This window comes from Laetiporus sulphureus (genome assembly GCF_001632365.1).
Source record: "Laetiporus sulphureus 93-53 unplaced genomic scaffold LAESUscaffold_41, whole genome shotgun sequence".
NCBI classification, from domain to species: domain Eukaryota; kingdom Fungi; phylum Basidiomycota; class Agaricomycetes; order Polyporales; family Laetiporaceae; genus Laetiporus; species Laetiporus sulphureus.
Genome location: NW_024468550.1, coordinates 310,098 through 329,653, shown reverse-complemented (window position 1 = coordinate 329,653; position 19,556 = coordinate 310,098). Strand labels below are relative to the sequence as shown.

The window sequence follows — 19,556 nt, the reverse complement described above, 5'->3', positions numbered from 1 at the left end:
GATGACGAGAGAGCGATCGACAAGGGCGGCCGCGGAGATGAAAATATTTGTGGCGGCACTTGAACACGAGATCCAACTACGACTGCCGACGACTACGAGCCTCAACAATCCTGGGCTCATGGATGGAGGCGCAAGGAAACTGCTCGAGACCGTCACTTTCGAGACTCTTCATGCCAACAACTTCTCTCGCTCGTCAACACAGGCCAGCCAGGTCCTCACAGATCTCCTTGTGCGCTATCTCGCGCTCCTGACGACTACATGCGCCAAGTACGCACAACACGCCGGCAGGCTCAGTCTCTCCGTTCGCGACGCGGTCTCTGCGCTCGACGAACTCGGTGTCGGTGTGGACGAACTCAGTCAATACTACGCGACAGATGGGAGGGATCTATCGCGGTATGCCATCCACACAGCGAGGAGAATGGAAGACCTGGGCGAATTCAGAGGTCAGCCAGGTTGTGCTCGGTGCCCTGGTCATCTTGATTCAATCCGTTATAGCCGCGCTCGCGACTGGCCTACGGGTAGACCGCGACGACGCGATATCATTGTTCTACGGACGCGTTCCCAGCCCAATGTTATCAGAAGAAGAGTATGAGGATGAAGAGTTGGGTGAGAGCGAGGAGGACAAGGAACAGGAGGAATCGACGGAGGCCCCTGAATTATCATCTGAAGGTCGTACACAGGAAGACGCGATGTCATTGAAACGCAAAGCTGATGACTCTACAATACCGCCACTCTCATCACCGAAATTACCACCGTCTCCAATTTCCAACCCTTCTACCCCTCCTCGCAAACGACCACGAACAGCCAGCTGGAGACCGCCATCATATGTGCCTGACCATCTTCCTCCTTTCCCCACCAACTCTCCTGCACATTCTCCTTCGCCTGCGCCACTTGATCTTGCTGTGGTCCCGAATCCCATCAAGGTCGAACGCCTTGCGACGCCGCCTCCTTCGCAGATAACGCAGTCTGCATCATCCGCTGATTACCTCACTACTGTCCCATATGAGCAATCCACACTTGCTTCGTTGCCATCGTGGCATCTCCCAACCACGCCTTCTAGCCCTCCTACGAATGGTATGCAAACTCAGTCACGCTTGCCGACGCCACAAGTCCAGCCTGCCCTTCTGGGAGCATACCACCATGTCTTAACGCATCCGCCGCCACCGCTGGTCACCTCTGTCAATCCTGCACGATACAGAGTCGCGCTCGGATTCCTAGCGCAGGCAGAAGCCCAACCACGGTGGGATCCCACGCCGTCATTATTCTCAACAACAGCTCCGAATGTCCCACGTGTCGCCGCGATGGGTCCTTCATTCCCAGTGCAGGTGTCGAAAGGGCCGCCGACACCGACTGAAGTGAAGAACGAAGAAGACAAGAAGTCCAACCTTCCCTTCACGCCGCCTAAACCTGTGGCCTCCACAGAGCGTATCACTCCTCTTCTCAGCTTGCAGACGTCACGGATACCGACTTTGGCCCGCCAGGTGCTATCGGTGAGTGCATGGACGTGGAGATCTCCCTTTGTACGAGCACATATTCAAATGCATCCTCGCAGGGACCTGTATATTCCCGCGTAACGCGCCTGACACATCCGCCTGTTCTGCAACGCGGCACCCAGCGGCTCGTATATGGGCCTGGGGTCAGCGCACCGTGGAACACCAATGCGCCGCCAACACCACCTGCCCCGCCGAATGCGGGAAAGGGGAAGGAGGGCGTGAACGGCGTGTCGAAGGATGCAGAAACGCCTTCAAAGCCGCTTCCGGACGCACGACTGTATGCCACGTGGGACTACGAGCAGAAGCGGTTCCACGAGCCTCTCATCGTGCGGAGGGGTAGAGGGAGTGTACAGGCGGGGGTGAACATGCCGCCTCTAAGGAGCAGAGGCGAGAGCAGGACGAGCTGAATTTGGACGAGAGACAGACTGTTCATTCGTGATCGGAGCATTGTTATCGATATCATTGCTGTTGTCGGCAGTGTATAAATATTCCACCGCTACTATTGCTATAATTACACTGCAGAATTCCCGAGACACCGCCGCCGTCGAGAAGTGGCATGCTAGATTGATTGAGGACCGAGCTGACGGATGTGATAGTCACTATGGCACTGGCCGCATGGGAAGGTGCACAAAAAGCAACGCTCGAGATGGCCGCCGCACCCTGCTCTTCCTTGTTCCTTTCATTCACTGCTCCTCTGGTAGGACGACCTCTCATTGCTTATTGATCATCTTTTCTTCTTTCACTACGGAGTCGCGATGCTTTCGTTTGTGTATACCATCTTCCTGCTGTTCACTGTGCTTGCGAGCCGAGGTACGTTTATGCTGATTTTGCAGGGGTTGTTGCTTCTAATATTGTTTTTGCAGTGCTTGCTCTGAACATTACTGTTGGTGGGACCGTCGGGATTGTCCCTGCCAGCGAGTTCCTTACGGTGAACGACACCTACCTCACCACTACCGTGAGTAACAAGACCATTACGACCTCATCATCGTGCTAACGTCGAGCCACACACAGTGCCAATCACAATGCACGTCCGCGCAAACTGCTATCACGGTACGCCAGCATCGCATACGAGCAGGATTCAGACTGACGACATTTGCAGAGCTGCGGCACGAGCAATAGCTGCCTGTGCAACAGCACGACGGTCACTCTCATCACCAGTTGCGAGCAATGCATGTTCGACGCGTTGATCGCAGAGGACCTCCCGATGCCCGATCCGAGGGCGGGCTCCGCCACCGCGCTGACCGGTACGTGCCAGATCTCTGCAAGATTGCTTTGCGAACTGGGCTAAAGTCGCATGCGTAATGCAGCCTACTCAGCTGCGTGCTTGTCCGACGCGAACGTCACCGTCCCTACCACGGAAATCGCTCTCACGCTGCCATCTGACTGGGATGGCCCGTTCGGCCTTCACCTTGGCATTCCTGCCACTATTTTCACCCTAGTGGCAGCTACGACAATCGGCAGCGGAGCGATTTGGGTGATCTGCACCATGTAATGGCGGATTCTGTTGCGTTTCGACTCATCTTTAGCTGTATATTTTGCAGCTGAACACCCTTGACTATATATGCATTTCTTGTGTGTTGACCAACGTTGTATGCGTAAATATCGGTGTAGACATGGGCACTCTACTTCCACTTGACAACTACATTGTCTTACCGAGTGCACATGACGTGAAGTACATGAACAGCTGGTGACATCAAAGTACATGCACGAATTGGTGGGTACTACTACGACGACTGCTCAGAGAAAGGTAAAAACGTGTGATAAGGAGAAAGATAGAACACCGAGATAAGGATGCGCGCGACCTTCAATCGTCCAGTAAGCCTCCCTGCAGATGCACCTTTGAGTGACGTAAGACTCACAAATAACCTAAGAACCTTTGGGAGCCTCCTTCCAGGAGATGGCCTAGAGAGAGACGTTAAGACGAACGCCATCTTGTGTAAGAATGACGCACCTGCTCCTCGCCCATAGCACTGACAATCGTGACAAGCAGATCCTTTCCCTCATCGAAAGAGGCGCTGATCTGCTCGCCGAGCTCACCCTCCGGCACTTTAACATCATCCTTGGCGGTTCCATCCTGAGTCATCAGGTTGAGGAAACCATCATCGATGTTGACCTATTGGCAATGATGAGTCGTCCAATCAACGGCAATCAATTACGTCAAGGAGTACTCACAAGCTGATATTCGTTACGGAAAACGTTAGGGACATCCATGTTGTGCGTGGAGGGAGAGATATCCTCCTGTAAATCGTTGATGCTTATGAGGACATTGCACACGCGCCTAAACGCTCTTCGCCGTGACTTACCAGCTTTTTGCCGGTGAAAATCTGCAATCAAGTAAACAACGGCAGCGAAAGGAACAAAAAAAGGAAACGTACATCAATGCCAACAAGATGGACCTTGGCGTGCCCATGCTTGCCGGTCTTAGAGGTCGACATCTCAACGATCTTGCAGGGGCGGCCTGCCACCAGAATAACGATAAGCCACGAGAATTACACACGATGCGTCCATCTAACCTTTTACCACAACGTGCCCGTTCTTCCGAAGAGCGGAGCATTGCATAGGGAACGTCAGCGAGGCCCCGGCGCTGGCCTAGAGAGGACGGCAGGTAAACGCGTCAACAAGGCAAGTCATGATGGAGGGCGGCGGTGCAGCACGAACCTGTTCGAAATTGTGGTTGTGCTGCTCATCGTCGGACATGATGAATTCCTAAGAGTGAAAAAAGAGAGAGACGGAAGGAGAGCGTGTCTAGATGGTCTGGGGAACGAGGACGGTGGAGGTTAGGGCACTGGAAAAAAGTGGTCCTCATTAAATTTGTAACTCCGGACAACCCGTGGGAGAATCCGGTAATCTCCGGCCGTCACCGCCACCCGGACGGCATGGGACCGAAGTCACGTGTATTCAATAGGACTTCCGTGGTGCGTCGGATAAGCGCTGAAGCTGCTACCCTGCACCATGCCCTCATTCGGCGGTACTCCCCTCTGCGCAAGATGCGGCAAAGTGGTCTATGCCGCGGAACAGGTATGTGGTTAACATTCACAATGTAGCCGTGCTTGACTTGTAGCGTTCAGACTATGGGACCAGGTCGCAAGGTAGGATGATGGCCGAATCTGCAGCCACCGCAGTCATGCTAACGTTACTCGTGCAGATATACCATAAGGTAGTCTAATCAATACATTTGAATCGCCGTTGCTCACCCTCTTCAAGCCATGTTTGACGTGCACCTCTTGCGGCAAGCGATTGGACTCTTACAGTCTGTTAGAACACGACGAGGAGGTGGGTGCCTGAGTCAGTTCCGTTACGTCATGCTCATGCACAGTTCATGCGCAACTCGCGTTGCGTAGCCTTACTGGTGCGCATTCAATGTGTTTCACGATTGATCCCAATGATTCACATATATAATGCAGCAAGAACTGTCATGTCAAGCTGTTTGCTATGCAAGATCTCAGGCTCGCTAACTTGCCGAACCGCGACGAGGTATTCCTCTCGCCTTCGTCCCCCACGACATCCCCCACCCGTCGCATCGCGGTCCTACCTACTCGAACTGGATCCCCGCCGTTGCATATGGACAGGCCGCCTTCCTTGCCACCTCGGCGGCACGGCGGGTCTTTAGACACGCCTACTTCGGCTATGTCGTCTTATTCGCCGCGAATGCGGCCTGCTCGCGCATGGAGTCCCGTACGAGATGGTACAAATGAGGGACCAAATGATGAGCAGCGGGAGGAAGAAGAGGTCAAGGAGCAGCTCGTTGTGCAGAACGATGACTTTGGCTCGACCGCTACACATACTGGCCGCAGCTCGACGGGCTTCCCACGGACCGTACCCCTCAGCCCTATTCGCAACCGCTTCAGCACCATCTCCGTCAGCACCAGTCAGTCCGTCTTCGACGCCGGCGCGCCAGAGTACCCCGACGTGGGATCCCGGATGAATGTTCCCCTGCCGACGCACACGGGCACGCGGTACGGGGCTGCCCTGAGCGGTGCGAGCAGCATTCCGGTATCACCTGCGGCAACGGGGAGGCAGTGGGGAGGGACCCCGCGGTGTCCCAAGTGCGGGCAGGCGGTGTACTTTGCGGAGCAGATCAAGGCAATTGGGAAGACTTATCACAAGGGCTGCCTCAGGTGCACGGAGTGCAATACCCTCCTCGACTCGACTAGACTGAACGAGCGGGACGGAAACCCGTTCTGCAATCGCTGTTACAGCAAGGTGAGGATGAGGACAGTTTTCGGTGAGAGTTTTGCTGACTAGGTGATCGTCCCGTATCTCTAGCTCTATGGGCCTCAAGGGAGCGGCTATGCATTATTGGGCAAAGCCGGCGCATAATGGTGCTGCTCTTCTCCCATTCCACGCGTCTGCGACGCGGGTCTGTTTTGATTGCTATCTTTATCCATTATGTTGACAGATGTAACACCTTGTAAAACTTCCGTCGGACCTGTAAAGCTTCTCTCCTATGACTAGAGGCTCTTATTTTCGGACTCGAATGATTTCATTACCCACGCTATGTTTGCTTCATGATACGTTAATCCATGTACGGTACACTTACTATAACTACGGAACGTACACTGCCTGGAAACACTCACAGCGACAACAACTCACGCGTAGATGACCAATCTGCCCTCGCCAACTCTCCACTCGGCTCGGGCATTGTCGACGTCGAGGTCTCGCTGACGCTTAAGTGTCAGCGCCTGCGCGGCAGATGCATCGGAGAGCTTGGCAGCGTCGCTGATCTGCGCATCGGAGAGATCAAGGTTCAAGTCAAGAGCATACAGAGGAGGTGCGTCCAGCATCAGCCGCCGGGGCTCGAGGTCGAGCGTTGCAGCGGGAACATGGGAACGCGTCTGAATGCAAGAACACCAGGATCAGTCACCCGAGGTGAGAGGCGAGTGAGGGAAGGAGTAAAAGGAAGACCCACTAGGTCGGGGACCTGCAGGACAATTTTGACAGTGTCTGCTTCTTTCGCCCATGATAACTCTGGGATCGCCCGCGCTTCGGTGGATACAGGAGATGACGCACTCGGGCCCGCAAGATGCTCATCTGTAGACTTTACTACAGTAGCATCGAGCTCTTCGATGAGTTTTGGGCGCGATTGCGTGCGGGGCGGGGTAGTGCTACGCGCGGGATGACCCTCAGGGAAGAGCACCGCCGGTATTAAGGCGATGCGGGGATGCAGCTCGCCCTTGAATTTGATGTTGGGCGTCCCGACCTGTCGGGAGAGCGCGAAGGCGTATTGAGCCTCTATGCGTTGAAACGCAAGCTCTACCATAAGGGAGTCAGACGGCGACTGAGGTGCGAAGGACGCGGCGCTCGTACCGATCAGAAATGTCTTGAACTCGGGATCCTTCAGAGCGCGAGATTTGAGCGAGGAGTGGAACAGACAGTCAAACACAACGGAAAGTTTGCCCGCTGCAGACGGTGTTGGTGGGTGTCAACAGATCGCTCCGCATCGCAACGCGAGGGCACCGCCGCGTGCGCTGGGAGAGGAAAGTGGACATCACGATGAGATGCGAAGGCGTGCTTACCTTTGTCGCGGTCTTCACGCGGGTCAGATACCACAAGGGGAACGAACCATCCCTTCTCGTTATGTTCGCCCGGCTCGTCCTCCCCGGTCATTGCCCTCTGAATGGCATCCTCCGAACCCTCTGGTGGAGGGGGCACGTTGCGGTCCCAGGCGATGTTCACAAATATTTTTACGCCCTTCGGGATGGAGATAGTGGCAGAAACGGCAGAAGGACCATCTAGTTTGGAGGAGGGTTCCCGGAGGGGAGGAGTGAGTTTGCATACAGCCGCCTTGAGCGCGATGGACTTGACGCAAAACCCGGGAGAAGGCGATAAGGAGACCTTGATCGTGTTCATAATTCAGTTAAGATGAGACTGTTGTACGTGCGCAGACGGGAACGACGGCGGCAAGATTGTGGCACAGAGGAAAAGGCAGGGATGCACCGCGCTCCGCGCTCGCTCGGACAGATCTGTCCATGCAGTGAAGCGGCAGTGACTCGACCCCGACTCTGCCTCCATTTTTTTCTTTTCTCTCACCCTCTGGACGCCGTATAAAACAGAGACCAGGCCGGCCCCTCGTCTTTCCAGCAATCACCCACTTCTACACCGCCCATCAGTTCTAACGAGATTCCCTGTGCCACTGACGATATGTTCAAGAACGACAACGTTGTTACTCCCGTCCCGGACGACACGGAGAAAATTGAGAGATACATTCAGGACCGTCGAGTCATCGGTGTGCGTGTTTTCGCTGTATGCATCTTGTTCATACGTCTCATGTTATGTGCAGTATGACCCTCTAGTTCAGCCGGCTCTGCTGCGGCATGAGATTCAGTCCAGTGCTGAATCACAAAAAACGATCGCCTTGGCACGCTACAACGCTGCACGGATCCTTGCTGGACAGGATGACCGAGTGCTGGTCGTTGTGGGGCCATGTTCGATACACTCGCCTGAACAAGCCCTCGAGTACGCGAGGCTGCTCAAGTCGAAAATCCCAGAGTGGAACAACCTGCTCATCATCATGCGGGCGTATTTGTGCGTCTTCTTTCTATGCTTCCTCCCTCTCGCACTCATCGACGGCGGCCTCGACAGCGAAGTAAATGCATTCCCAAACAACTTGACCGACTGAGCGGTAACTGACTTGCCCGCAGAAACCACGGACAACGGTTGGCTGGAAGGGGCTGATAAATGACCCGGACATTGACGGGTCATTCAAAATCAACAAGGGCCTGAGGCTTGCGCGGCAACTTCTGTGCGATCTGACGCACCTGGGTGTGCCTGTCGGGTCTGAGTTGCTGGACACCATCTCGCCGCAGTACATCGCTGATCTGAGCTCCTGGGGAGCAATTGGAGCACGGACGACCGAATCGCAGTTGCATCGCGAGCTTGCATCCGGCGTTTCCTTCCCAATTGGCTTCAAGAATGGCACTGACGGCAGTGTAGGTGATTTCACTATTGACAAGAGCCGTCGGTCTCTGACCCGCGAGCTGGCAGGTCACCGTCGCGGTCGATGCGATGCGCGCGAGTTCGAACCCGCACGCGTTCATGGGTGTCACGGAGCAGGGCTTGGCTGCCATCGTCAAGACACGCGGAAACCAGGTAGAGTACCCCTCTCTTTCTGCCATGCGCCGTACTCAATGATTGGACAGGACGTGCACGTAATCCTGCGTGGAGGCACTAGCGGCCCGAACTACACCGCGGAGCACGTAAAGTCCGCCGCCTCGGCCATCGAGAAAGCCCGCCCACACCATCACCCATCCATCATGATTGACTGCAGTCGTGAGTGTTCCACTACATCCACATTCGCAGATGGGCAACTCAATATGCATATCTAGACGGCAACTCGCAAAAGAACCACGAGAATCAGGCCAAGGTCATCGACGACATCTGCAAGCAACTCAACGCGGGAGAGAAGAACATCACTGGCGTGATGGTCGAGTCGCACATCAACGCTGGTCGCCAGGACGTCCCCCCCGAAGGACCGTCCGGCCTCAAGCACGGCGTGTCCATCACCGATGCCTGCGTCGACTGGGCAACCACTGTGCAGATGCTCGACAAGCTCAATGAGGTGAGTGCACGTCAGATGCCATCTGAGGGAGCGGTGCTCATCCGATTTTTCAGGCCGTGCGCCAGCGGCGGCTACGCTACATCGAGGCGGAGCTCAAGAAGCCCGCTGCCTTCCAGCGCGTGATGAATGCGTAGACGTCTGCACTAGATCCTGTATTGTCGTAACCGGTAGCGGTCGCTCCCATTTTGTAGCTTTGCTTGTAATAATGCCCATTGCGGAACATGTGTGATGGATGCCGCCTCGAGGCATCACCCAAATGTACTCCACTCCAAACGAACCCGCGTGGATCAGCATGAGACGAACGTCCTTTCTATTAGCTCGATGTCACGTCGCGCGGGCGATGTAGCTAGTAGCAGATCCTCCCTCGAAACGTAGCCTGTAGACTAAGGTAGAGTTCCTGTAAATAACGCAATACATAGATGTCAAGAGATTTCCATCGATACAGTGTCCTCGTTCCCGCGCCTTCCGCCGGTTCTATCCTGATTTACGAGTTTACACCGATTAAGAAAACAACAAGAGAAATGGAGGGCAGGCACCAGCTGCAACATTTTCAACCTTGAACGAAGCCACTGCACATGTAAGTCAGCGTGGACCTCTACGTACTATCGTCGAGTAGCGGTCCGACTTACCGCCCAATCCTTTGCTAGTGCAGGTTGGATCCATCAGAACTTCTTGGCGGGCGGGACGATCGCCGCGCCGGACGTTGACAGCGTCTTCGTCTCCTCGCCATCCATTTTCCAAATACTGTTCCCGGGCAGCGCAAACGACGACGACGATCCGCTGGTGCCGCGCAGCTTCTCTGCACGCGGGCGCTCCGCGCGCGCGTACCCGCGCAGCACGGCCTCGTCATACTCCTCCAGCGAGAGCTCCGCGGATGAAGTCGACGTCGACGGCGACAGGGATGGCGACTGCACGATCTCATGCAGGAACGACGGCAACAGAGTCGCCGTGGCCGGATTGCCGTCCGTCTGGTATATCGGGCTTGGATGCGCCTGCAAGCCGAGTGACGCCGAGCGTTGCGGATGAGGCGCCCAAGGCGAGGGAGGCGAGAAGGGCGACACAGGCGAGCGATATGCCATGCGCTCCGAGGCGGGAAGCAGCACGCGTGTGGCCTCAGGCAGCGGCGTGCTCTCCTGCTTCGTCACGCGGCTCACCTGCGTCGCGAGCACGTTTTCGAGTAGCGCAATCCGTTCTGCCTGAACGGTGGCTGAAATGGAGTCGCCATTTCCCTCCGCATCTGCCGCCAACATTAGGAGGGGAACATGCATAATTTATGAAAAATTACGCACACGGATAGCACGTCTGGCAGACCTTCCTGCGGCGCCAGTTGAGGTAGTGACACTTCTGGCAGATCCAGTCGCCGGGCTGCTTTTCTGCCGCACCCTTGTTGCCAGTATTGATGATGGGTGGGTACTACAGGACAATGAGATGTCAGCGGCGCAACAGAGAGGCTCATGAGCACGGCTTACTGATATCACGCTCGACCCCAGGGGGCGGATCTGCCCCTGCTCCGGTAGGGGCTCATTGTCCGGCCAATACATGATGCATGGCGTCATCGGATCGCCTGAGACGTTTTGCACGCGTCCGCCGATGCTCAACGCCCGACCAGAGGGCGTGAGCAACGGATACGGGCTGCAAGACCGCTGACCCGCCATGGGCGCTTGTTGTACGGAAGGCAGGCGCGACGCTAGCGAGCCCGGTGAACTGTGCGTACGCGAACGTTGCAGAGAAGGATGAAGCGGCTGCTGGACAGCAAAAGCGTCGTAGTGGGCCTGAGCCTGCGAAAACGAGGCGAATCGCGGGGAAAAGCGGTTGGCGGATGGGCCCACGTAGGATGGACTGGGCGGCTGCATTATGCCTTGAGGGTCTTCGTTACGGTGGCGGCCACAGCCAATGCACGTCGAGTTCCGTCTAATAGTGGAAGGACACCGAAGGAGCCGTGCGAGATAGTTGAATGACAAGTGGCGCCACAGAAATCAGCAATCGTGCGCGCCGAAATGACAACCTAGTTTGAAGGACTTACCCGAAGTTATGCGCGGCGCAGTTGGTTACTGTGCAACTGCAAGAGGGTTCGGGGATCTGAGAGTCGCGTGTATGATAGTATCATTGCACTCACATCCAATCTCCAACCCGGAAGCTGGTTTTGGGGTTCGGTGGGTTGCTGGAGATGGTGTAGGGCCCCGCAACACTATCTAGCACGGTTTCAGGCACGCTCAGCTCACGCATTGGCGAATCACGAGTGTGGAAGTGCGTAGACAGAGGGTAGAACTCCGGAGAGGCGGTAGAAGGCGTGCAGAAGTACTCCGCGAGCAAGGGGTGTGCGGCCCACTGGGGGGTTCCAGAAAATTGAATGCGGTGCCACATAACGAGAGAAACTATCAAGCGTACCGGGTACTCGAGTGGCAGACGCCGGGAACTGGCAGGGAGCTCAGGGTAGCTGCAGGAGAATGAGTGGGCGTGTGAATCGGTGCAGAGTGGCCTTGCAGAGGTCTTTGAAAATTAGAGTCAGCGTAGAGTACGAGATGGAGGTAGAAAGGAAGTCAAAGGACAGATTAGGAGTATGTACAAGAAACGAGGCTGGGCCCCTGAGCCGGAGGAAGCGCCGAAGAGAACTGAGGCGCAATTCGAGGACGGTGTACCGGCGGGGAGCGTTCAGGGATCGGGTCACGTTCTTGGATGCTGTGCCTGAACGTTTTGCGCACATCCCCGTTCGGGCATATGCACATCCTGGAATGGCCGGCGAACATTTTCGCGGGCAGTGGCGTGCCCGCAGGCGTGACAAAAGAATACGAAACCCACCTTTTGGCGCGACAAAGAGGATGAGAAGAGAGCAGGCTCGACCGCAAACGCGACGGGGTGCACGATCCCCGACTGCGACGCGACTTTTGAACATCGATCGCCTGGGGCGAAAATGAAATGCCGCACCTCCCCGCCAAGTCCGCGACCACCCGGCGCGCATTCGCTCAGATCGACGGCAGCGTCAGCATTTCTTTTACTTGTGCGGACGAGTTTGTGCGGCATCGTCGATGGCGCGTCGGGGTAGCGCACATGGCGGCCAGCGGCCAACAGATCACTCAGTCCCGGGTCCTCGATCTGCGGCCACAAAGGGACGTCGGCCGCTCGCTGAATATAAGGTAGATCGCGCAACATGGCCTCTAGACAAGGAACGTGCAACACAATCGGCAGCGGTGGCACGAGTGCGTAATGGAAGGTGCCACAGCGCGCACACGGCGTGGATGCCGTACGGGGGGTGGGAGGAAAGGCGGGGGATAAAGAGGAGGGGAAAACAACGATGTCGAGGAGGAGCGCATGGCGGGCGTTGAAGAGGGTTGGCGGAAGGGCGCCAGCTGAAAGCGACACGCGGATTCCTGACTTGTGCGACGAGAGGACATGAACGATGGGGGATCGTCGCCTCGTATGAGAGAAGCCACGCCCTCATTCAATCCCGCCTTCTCCCTCCCTATCCGTCGCAATCATTCTTCTTTCGTTTTAATTGCGCGCCTCCCCATCAGGCATCTCCTCTCCGACAACACGGTCCTCCCCGCCACTCGATAAGCATGCTTGTCTTCTTCGTCTAGCAGACAGTGGAGTATGTATAGATCAGTGTGAACATTGTACAGGTACTTCTTACATGTTATATCAAATGCCCTTAAAGCCAGCTATAAACTTAGGCATCAGCGGCATACCTTGGTCTTATCTATTACATAAAACAGCATGACTTTGGCTTCTGTTACAGACAAGTACACTACTATGAAAGATGAAACTGATACCAGCCTGAACTGCTAGCCATATGAACAATGGCATTTTCTGAACTTATTAGTCTGCACCCGAGAAATGGGCAATAGAGCTCAAATCATGATGATCTGCACTTTTGAGACAACAGTTGTATGAGGGACCACAACGAACAATATGATTTAAACTTTGAATCAGGGAAGAAAATTTAGAGTGAGCCAACAACTTTTTCTAAGTGCACGAGATTTGCCACATGAGCCCTTAAAATTGTCATGTAGATGGCCTAAAATGGCAAACTTTTCACACTGCACTGTCATTCAAAGGTATCATGTGGTTCTTGTCACTGTCCACCCTGCCATCAGCAAAAAGTCCGGAGCCCCATCTGGTATGAACTATCTCCAACGTGCATAATCTGCGACTGACTGTCAAATCTTTCAGATGACATATTGTTCGTTCAGATCAGTAACCTCTAACTAAACCCACCATCCCAGATCGGCCACCCATCGGTGAGTTGATCAGCCTTTCTGTCACCATGAAGTAGAAAAACTACAGATAGCACAGTTAACAATTATTTGTCAGAGCAATCAGTTGTGGCCTCAGATGGACATCAGACAGGGCCGATGAACGATTGTCCAGAAAGATTATTCATTATCAGACCCATTGTTTTGTAGGAACGTCAAAATATTATAATATTGATACAAATTGCTGTTAAAACTACTGTCTGATAAGTGAATGTAATAAAGCATGGCCAAAAGCATGTGGACACAGAGTGACTAGGACCTCGACCCACTTAAACATTTCATTGACAATGCCTAGGCCTTCTTCCACACCAATGAAGGGCTGCATGCATGCACTTGAGGGTAGACACCTGTCAGTCAACCTCTTCTTCATCGAGGTAAGTCATAATTCAGTTTATTGTCATGCCTACCTGAAATGCCAGTGAGAAATTACAATATATGAACTTATGCCACCACACCTGCAGAATTTGCACGATCTATGCTGGAATAACATTCAAAGGACCTTTAAATGCGAAAGAAAATTAAGCATCGAGCAGCCACTAAATTGTAGTCCCTTACCTAATCATATTGAACAGTGCAATAGCCTACCTGCCTCCCATCAGCACACATTCTATCCATCCCATTCTACAGTGGACTACTCACCGTGAACGTGATCTCAACCATCAACACATTTTCCTGGATCACATACACAAAGAAAGGCATCACAGACATCAGAATCGGTGCACATACCCATATCATCAAGGTGCTTGATCCATTGATCCTCCCATGTGAAGGACTTGATGAACTTCATCTATGTAGTGTGTTTCGTTTAATGAGCTTCGACACATAAGATGTCCTGACTGGTGCGACCATCGTGTACCTAGAAACTTATAGGTTCAGATGATATTGATAAGGCACATCAATACCTCTGCAATGGCACCCAATCCTCCAGGCATGAGCTCAATGTGATTAGGCTGCACACATGATCAGTGATCATCAATCATGCACTCACGATGAGAATGTGCCTTGATGGCACCTTCTTTCAGCAGACTGAGAAGCACCTTCAGTAAGCTCGACACATTAACCCAATCTCCTCACACACATACCTGATGCAAAGATCTTTACCACATGCTTCTGCTTCTCTGACTTGTTCTCAATCTTCAGCTGCAGCATGAGCAAGAGAGTTCCTCCCAGTGTGAGGATGTCATATGTCTCCTGCTGTGACTGTGAAAAGGAAATGATGTCAAAGATGAGCTCAAGCAGTGCAGAGGTGACCTTTACGATCTTGGCATGCAGAGAGGATGTGTCACAGATTTTCATCACAAAGTCTGCACGTAACTTTTCTCACACCACAGATCACGTGTTTCACCAATATCTCACACCACTCAGCCACAGACATGACATGTAGAGATCAGGTGATAGTCCACATCACATGTTATGGTTCAGGCTCGTGGATGATATGGTCAGACCTGTCTATTCCAGGATACAATAGAGGCACCCATTTGGGAACAAAGGGAACAAGGACTACTGTTTGGGATCATCTAGGCAATCAGCTCAAGGTATAGCCGTTACCACGATAGGATGGATCGTCTCACCATTGTTACAGATAAAGAAAGATCTTCTCACCTATTGTTCTACTTACGGATAGATCTTCCCACTTATTGTACTGTGTATGGTTTAGTTGCTTAGGTACATAGATAGCCAATAGCATGTATCGTAGTAGTCAGCATCTGTACACGTATATAAAACCAGCATGTAGAGGACAAAACCTCAGATTGTTTCTCCTCGTCTACCACTGTAGCATCCACTGAGCCTACCAGCTCCATCATACATATATCTTTCACCCTTCCATATGCTTGCTACCCAGCTAGTAAGTGTTAGGCTCTCAAGCCACTTTGGGGATCAGGGAGATCAGGGTGGCACGTTCCACATGACTGTTTCTTTTTAGTCTTTTTGATCTCTTGTCCAGCAGTGCTGTGACATTAGAAATAATCTGACAATTTTTGCACCCCTGCTTAGTGTCTAACACAAACAGCCACATATTTCAGCACAAGCAGTTTCAGCCATAGCACGTGGCTTTTTTGACATACATTCCAATCTGATCTCTACCAGACGTGAGCCTCAGCAAGACACTGAGCAGCTCAAGGCAGCAAAGTGCAAGCCACCCCTCGTATCGATCTCAATGTCCACTACAAGCATCAAGAAACCAACAAGGAGCATGGAAGGCTCCTCATACTTGCATTCCTAGGCACATCCTCCACAGATCGGCAGCGCGCAGCAGCCAGGGTAGTTGACACCACACACATCATATGGCACAGCATCATCCATCGACCTTGAAGTCACACCCCTCTGCTCAAACACTACAAGCCCAGATGAGGATGTCTTACCACTGGTGGTCGCAAGCCAGCACCACCTCTAAAACTAATCACATCCAATGCCATTCCCCCAGTCATTGTCACCCCACAGCCAATATGACCACTTCTTAACTTCATCAAGAAAGACACAGTTGCACGCCCCATACGCCCTCTCCCATCCAGAGTCAGATGGACTCTACACATCGAAACCCTTAAGAAGCAAGTATCTACTACTTGCTTCAGGCTCCAACCTTTAATAGGAGCCTTCTGAGAACAACTCAACAAGGATAAAAGAGGCAGGGTACAGCTCATATCATCAGAGTTAGAAAAGGTCTGCGCAGACCTCTATACAGAAACTCATGAATATACCTTCATTGAGAAGCAGGTAGTCAACATGGCCTGCCTAGAGATAGGCAGTATTAGCTTCAAGCAAATTGGGAAGCAGGAAAGGTTGGACGAGATTTTCGAGACACTAGCCAAGATCGCAGAAAAGAGATACTTCAATTTCTTGTACTAGTTATACTATCACACAATGTCAGAGACTGGTCACGCACACATGTCCACATTTGCACAGAGAATGGTGGACGTACTCCGACCAAACATTGAGACAGCACACGATGGAAGCACACCTCGTGCTTCCAGACAGGCATCACCAGAGCTTACCCCAGAAGACTCTGCATCACAACTCAGAGGACCATCATCCCTGACCCCATCACTCCTCCCTGCATACATACCTCCCACATGGTCATATGACAGACATGAATATAGACATCTTGAAGATGCCATCAGACAGTTTGCACCTGGCGAAATACCTGATAACATTCACAAATGGGTGATCATCGTCATGAAGTCAATGGTCGACAACGAGCTCAAGAAAATATACAATGTACTCGGTGACAAATTGTACAAGCACAAGAGAATTCTTGAGGCCTCCATCGCATTTGCTCAAACTGAGTGATGACTCAAAGAGGCAGTACTCAAGTCCGAGAATGAGAAACTCTCAGACAGAATTAAGGCTCAAGACACACACATGGTCATACTCAACGATGAAGTCACAGGAACCCAGGGGGCTATGATAGACATAGAGAAAGAGATGATAAAGATAAAAGCTGAAAACATCAAGTTACAGCATGAGGTAGCTTCACTCAAAGCAAGCGGCATCTCAATGGTGCAAGATCACACCTCTGGCATGGTCCAATCACACAAACTGCACATCAAGATAGCTGAGCCTCCACACTACTTGGGCAAAGGAAGTCTGGAGGACTGGCTCCAACAACTTGGCATCTGGATGCGGTGGAATGAGATCAACGATGATGAGCGAAAGATTACCATGGCACTACTGCACTTGGAAGGTGGCACATTCACCTACATATCAGAATACGCAACCAAGGCAGCAGCACGGCAATCACTCAGCACTTTGGAAGACTTCATCAACATTCTCAAAGTAAACTACAGGACCCTCGACCCGGACAAGGACACGCAACAGCACTTGAAGGAGATCTGCACAAAGACCTACCCCACGATGGTCTCCACAGAGAAGTTCCACCAATGGGCCACTAAGACCAACTTAGGGCACACTGCACTCATTGGCTACATTGCTGAACACCATGACAAGGACGTGCATCAAGCAATGGTGACACAAGGCAGCCTAGGTATCACCAACCTGACCACATGGCTGGAGTATCTCGACCTATGCCTCCAACTTGAGTCCAAGTTCAGAGCTGACAAGGCAGGATAACGTGGAACAATGGCAATGTCATCAACACCATGAGCCCCAAAGGACCCCAATGCCATGATTGTGGACCGAGTGTCCCAACTTACCAAGGAACAGAAAGGATGGCTGAAAAAGAAGCTTTGTGTATGTTGCAGGAAACACCCCTTCATATTCAAGCAGTGCTGCTCAGACCCCAAGTACAAAGGCAAATTCGAAATGCCAAAGCGGGGCCAAGCAACAAGGGCTATATCAACACCAGCAGCATCAAGCAGTTCCGACAATGGCAAAGTGAGAGAAGAAGCAGTCCAAGCTTTCATTGCCAGCTACGACACAAAGGGTAAAGAGGCAGAACCAGAATCAACTGTTGAAGCAGCTAGGATCACGGAGGTGGAAAATGATGAGGATTTTCTTCAGCGGGTTCTCTGAGGTCTGGTCAGAGTTCTCATAGGCATTGTAACAGTACCTACTTGCTCTCACATGTACCAGTATCGAGTTTTCTCTATATTGCATCAACTGGTTCATCAAAACATGCCATCAATTTACCTGTTCACCTCAAACAGGGAGTAAGGGAAGTCCAGACTGAGGCGCTCCTCGATTCAGGAGCATATTCTTGTTACATCAACCCATGGCTGGTTAATCGGTTGAATCTTGCTACGATCTCACTAGAGGAGGAGATCAGGGTTTATAATGCAGATGCATCTCACAACAAGGGTGAAACTATTAAAAAAAGGGTTCTTCTCAGTATAACTGTCAGAAACCACACAAGCAGACAAAGTCTTCTGGTTACCGATATAGGCCACAAAGACATTATACTAGGCATGAGTTTTCTCAAGGAGCACAATCCTGAAGTAGATTGGGAAAACTCACAGTTGAATTCACCCGATGCCCACACAGATGCACACCCTCACAGGTAGCAGTCCAGGAGGAGGACCTGGAAGACATGAACATCCCCCACATCGAAGACTTAATGGAGTTCATCAGTTTTCAGGAGTTAGGTGACAATTGGAACAACATGGATAGCTTCATTAAATAGGTGTCATTATCAGAAGACCCTGATGCACAAGCTATAGCATCGCTCATTATGGGTCTTGACACCAAGAGGGTTCAGGATAGAACACTGCAAAATGAAGAACAGGACAAAGACTACTGGTCAGCCTATGTCCCCAAACACTTCCATGAGTATGGCAATGTGTTCTCTAAGAAGCAGTCAGAACGAATGCCCACAAGAAAGCCCTGCGATCATCCAATTGAACTTGTTCCAGAGGCATCGTTATCATGCCCGGCAAAGCTATATTCTATGAACCTACAGAAAAGGAATTTGCTTGACACATAGATAGACCAAGAGTTAGCCAAAGGATACATTAAGGGATCAAGGCATCCAACAGCAGCACCCGTCAAAAAGAAAGACAGATCACTGAGGCTAGTACAAGACTACAGAAACCTCAACGCAGTAACAAAGAAAAACAAGTTCCCAATCCCATGCATTTCGGACCTCATTGACAGGCTCTCACACGCTAGTATATTTACAAAGCTTGACTTGAGATGGGGTTTCAACAACATAAGGATTAGGGAGGGAGACGAAGAAAAAGCCACCTTCATCATGCATCGTGGCCTCTTTAAACCAATCGTAATATACTTCGGTTTCTGCAACGCTCCTAGCACCTTTCAAACTATGATGAATACAGTCCTCGAAGACTTAATTCGCACTGGAAAGGTGGTAGTCTACTTAGACAACATCATCATTTTTACGGATGGTCTCCAAGAACACCGACAACTAGTAAAAGCAGTACTAGAGCACCTCTGGGACAATGACTTATATGCCAAATCGGAGAAATGCTTCTTTGAACAGTCCTCAATTGAATATCTTAGCATGATTATCAGCAAGAACTCAGTACAGATAGACCCTGCTAAAGTCGAAGGCATCCTTGGCTGGCCAGCACCTACTAAGGTCAAACAAGTACAGGCCTTTTTAGGATTCACGAATTTCTACAGGTGATTTATAAAGGACTTTGCGAAACTCACAAGACCTTTAATGCTTCTCACCTGTAAGGACGTGCCCTGGCAATGGAAGGAAGAGCAAGACCAAGCCTTCAGTGCACTCAAAATGGCATTCACCTCAGCCCCAATCCTATAGCTCCCCAACGACACTGCACCATACCATCTGGAGACTGATTCTTCAGACTACGCAACTAATGCAGTACTCGAACA

The 19,556-nt window shown here is 52.0% G+C and overlaps 7 protein-coding genes across 7 annotated transcripts; 4 read left to right on the top strand and 3 right to left on the bottom strand.

Annotated features, from left to right (window-relative positions):
• Positions 1-115: 115 nt before the first annotated feature.
• Positions 116-1,965, top strand: LAESUDRAFT_744694 (uncharacterized protein; the record flags this gene model as incomplete). Its single annotated transcript, XM_040911328.1, has 3 exons — positions 116-443; positions 496-1,490; positions 1,553-1,965. The coding sequence occupies 3 exons, from the start codon at positions 119-121 to the stop codon at positions 1,898-1,900; spliced, it is 1,668 nt and encodes a 555-aa protein (XP_040761068.1). The 3' UTR covers positions 1,901-1,965.
• A 226-nt stretch (positions 1,966-2,191) lies between these two features.
• On the top strand, positions 2,192-2,985 carry LAESUDRAFT_751737 (uncharacterized protein; the record flags this gene model as incomplete). The annotated part of the gene is made up of 5 exons (XM_040911682.1): positions 2,192-2,303; positions 2,357-2,448; positions 2,505-2,543; positions 2,593-2,737; positions 2,801-2,985. Exons 1-5 carry the CDS (start codon positions 2,249-2,251, stop codon positions 2,983-2,985), a joined length of 516 nt encoding a protein of 171 aa, XP_040761067.1. The 5' UTR covers positions 2,192-2,248.
• Positions 2,986-3,359: 374 nt separating this feature from the next.
• LAESUDRAFT_660147 (eukaryotic translation initiation factor 5A) lies at positions 3,360-4,190 on the bottom strand (the record flags this gene model as incomplete). The annotated part of the gene is made up of 7 exons (XM_040904851.1): positions 3,360-3,395; positions 3,445-3,606; positions 3,666-3,731; positions 3,797-3,817; positions 3,869-3,951; positions 4,007-4,082; positions 4,152-4,190. 7 exons carry the CDS (start codon positions 4,188-4,190, stop codon positions 3,360-3,362), a joined length of 483 nt encoding a protein of 160 aa, XP_040761066.1.
• A 255-nt stretch (positions 4,191-4,445) lies between these two features.
• LAESUDRAFT_684152 (uncharacterized protein) lies at positions 4,446-6,135 on the top strand (the record flags this gene model as incomplete). The annotated part of the gene is made up of 7 exons (XM_040905846.1): positions 4,446-4,511; positions 4,562-4,582; positions 4,639-4,650; positions 4,698-4,766; positions 4,835-4,842; positions 4,898-5,696; positions 5,760-6,135. 7 exons carry the CDS (start codon positions 4,446-4,448, stop codon positions 5,811-5,813), a joined length of 1,029 nt encoding a protein of 342 aa, XP_040761065.1. The 3' UTR covers positions 5,814-6,135.
• Positions 5,961-7,426, bottom strand: LAESUDRAFT_729351 (uncharacterized protein). Its single transcript, XM_040909621.1, has 4 exons — positions 7,010-7,426; positions 6,801-6,893; positions 6,403-6,746; positions 5,961-6,328 (listed from the first exon to the last, which is right to left on the bottom strand). Exons 1-4 carry the CDS (start codon positions 7,341-7,343, stop codon positions 6,083-6,085), a joined length of 1,017 nt encoding a protein of 338 aa, XP_040761064.1. The 5' UTR covers positions 7,344-7,426; the 3' UTR covers positions 5,961-6,082.
• A 166-nt stretch (positions 7,427-7,592) lies between these two features.
• Positions 7,593-9,233, top strand: LAESUDRAFT_684146 (3-deoxy-7-phosphoheptulonate synthase). Its single transcript, XM_040905845.1, has 7 exons — positions 7,593-7,721; positions 7,774-8,022; positions 8,135-8,422; positions 8,478-8,582; positions 8,633-8,762; positions 8,819-9,051; positions 9,105-9,233. Exons 1-7 carry the CDS (start codon positions 7,635-7,637, stop codon positions 9,183-9,185), a joined length of 1,173 nt encoding a protein of 390 aa, XP_040761063.1. The 5' UTR covers positions 7,593-7,634; the 3' UTR covers positions 9,186-9,233.
• Positions 9,234-9,615: 382 nt separating this feature from the next.
• On the bottom strand, positions 9,616-12,581 carry LAESUDRAFT_729349 (uncharacterized protein). Its single transcript, XM_040909620.1, has 7 exons — positions 11,851-12,581; positions 11,440-11,541; positions 11,168-11,379; positions 11,075-11,110; positions 10,521-10,962; positions 10,341-10,464; positions 9,616-10,288 (listed from the first exon to the last, which is right to left on the bottom strand). The coding sequence occupies exons 1-7, from the start codon at positions 12,199-12,201 to the stop codon at positions 9,714-9,716; spliced, it is 1,842 nt and encodes a 613-aa protein (XP_040761062.1). The 5' UTR covers positions 12,202-12,581; the 3' UTR covers positions 9,616-9,713.
• Between the last annotated feature and the right edge of the window lie 6,975 nt (positions 12,582-19,556).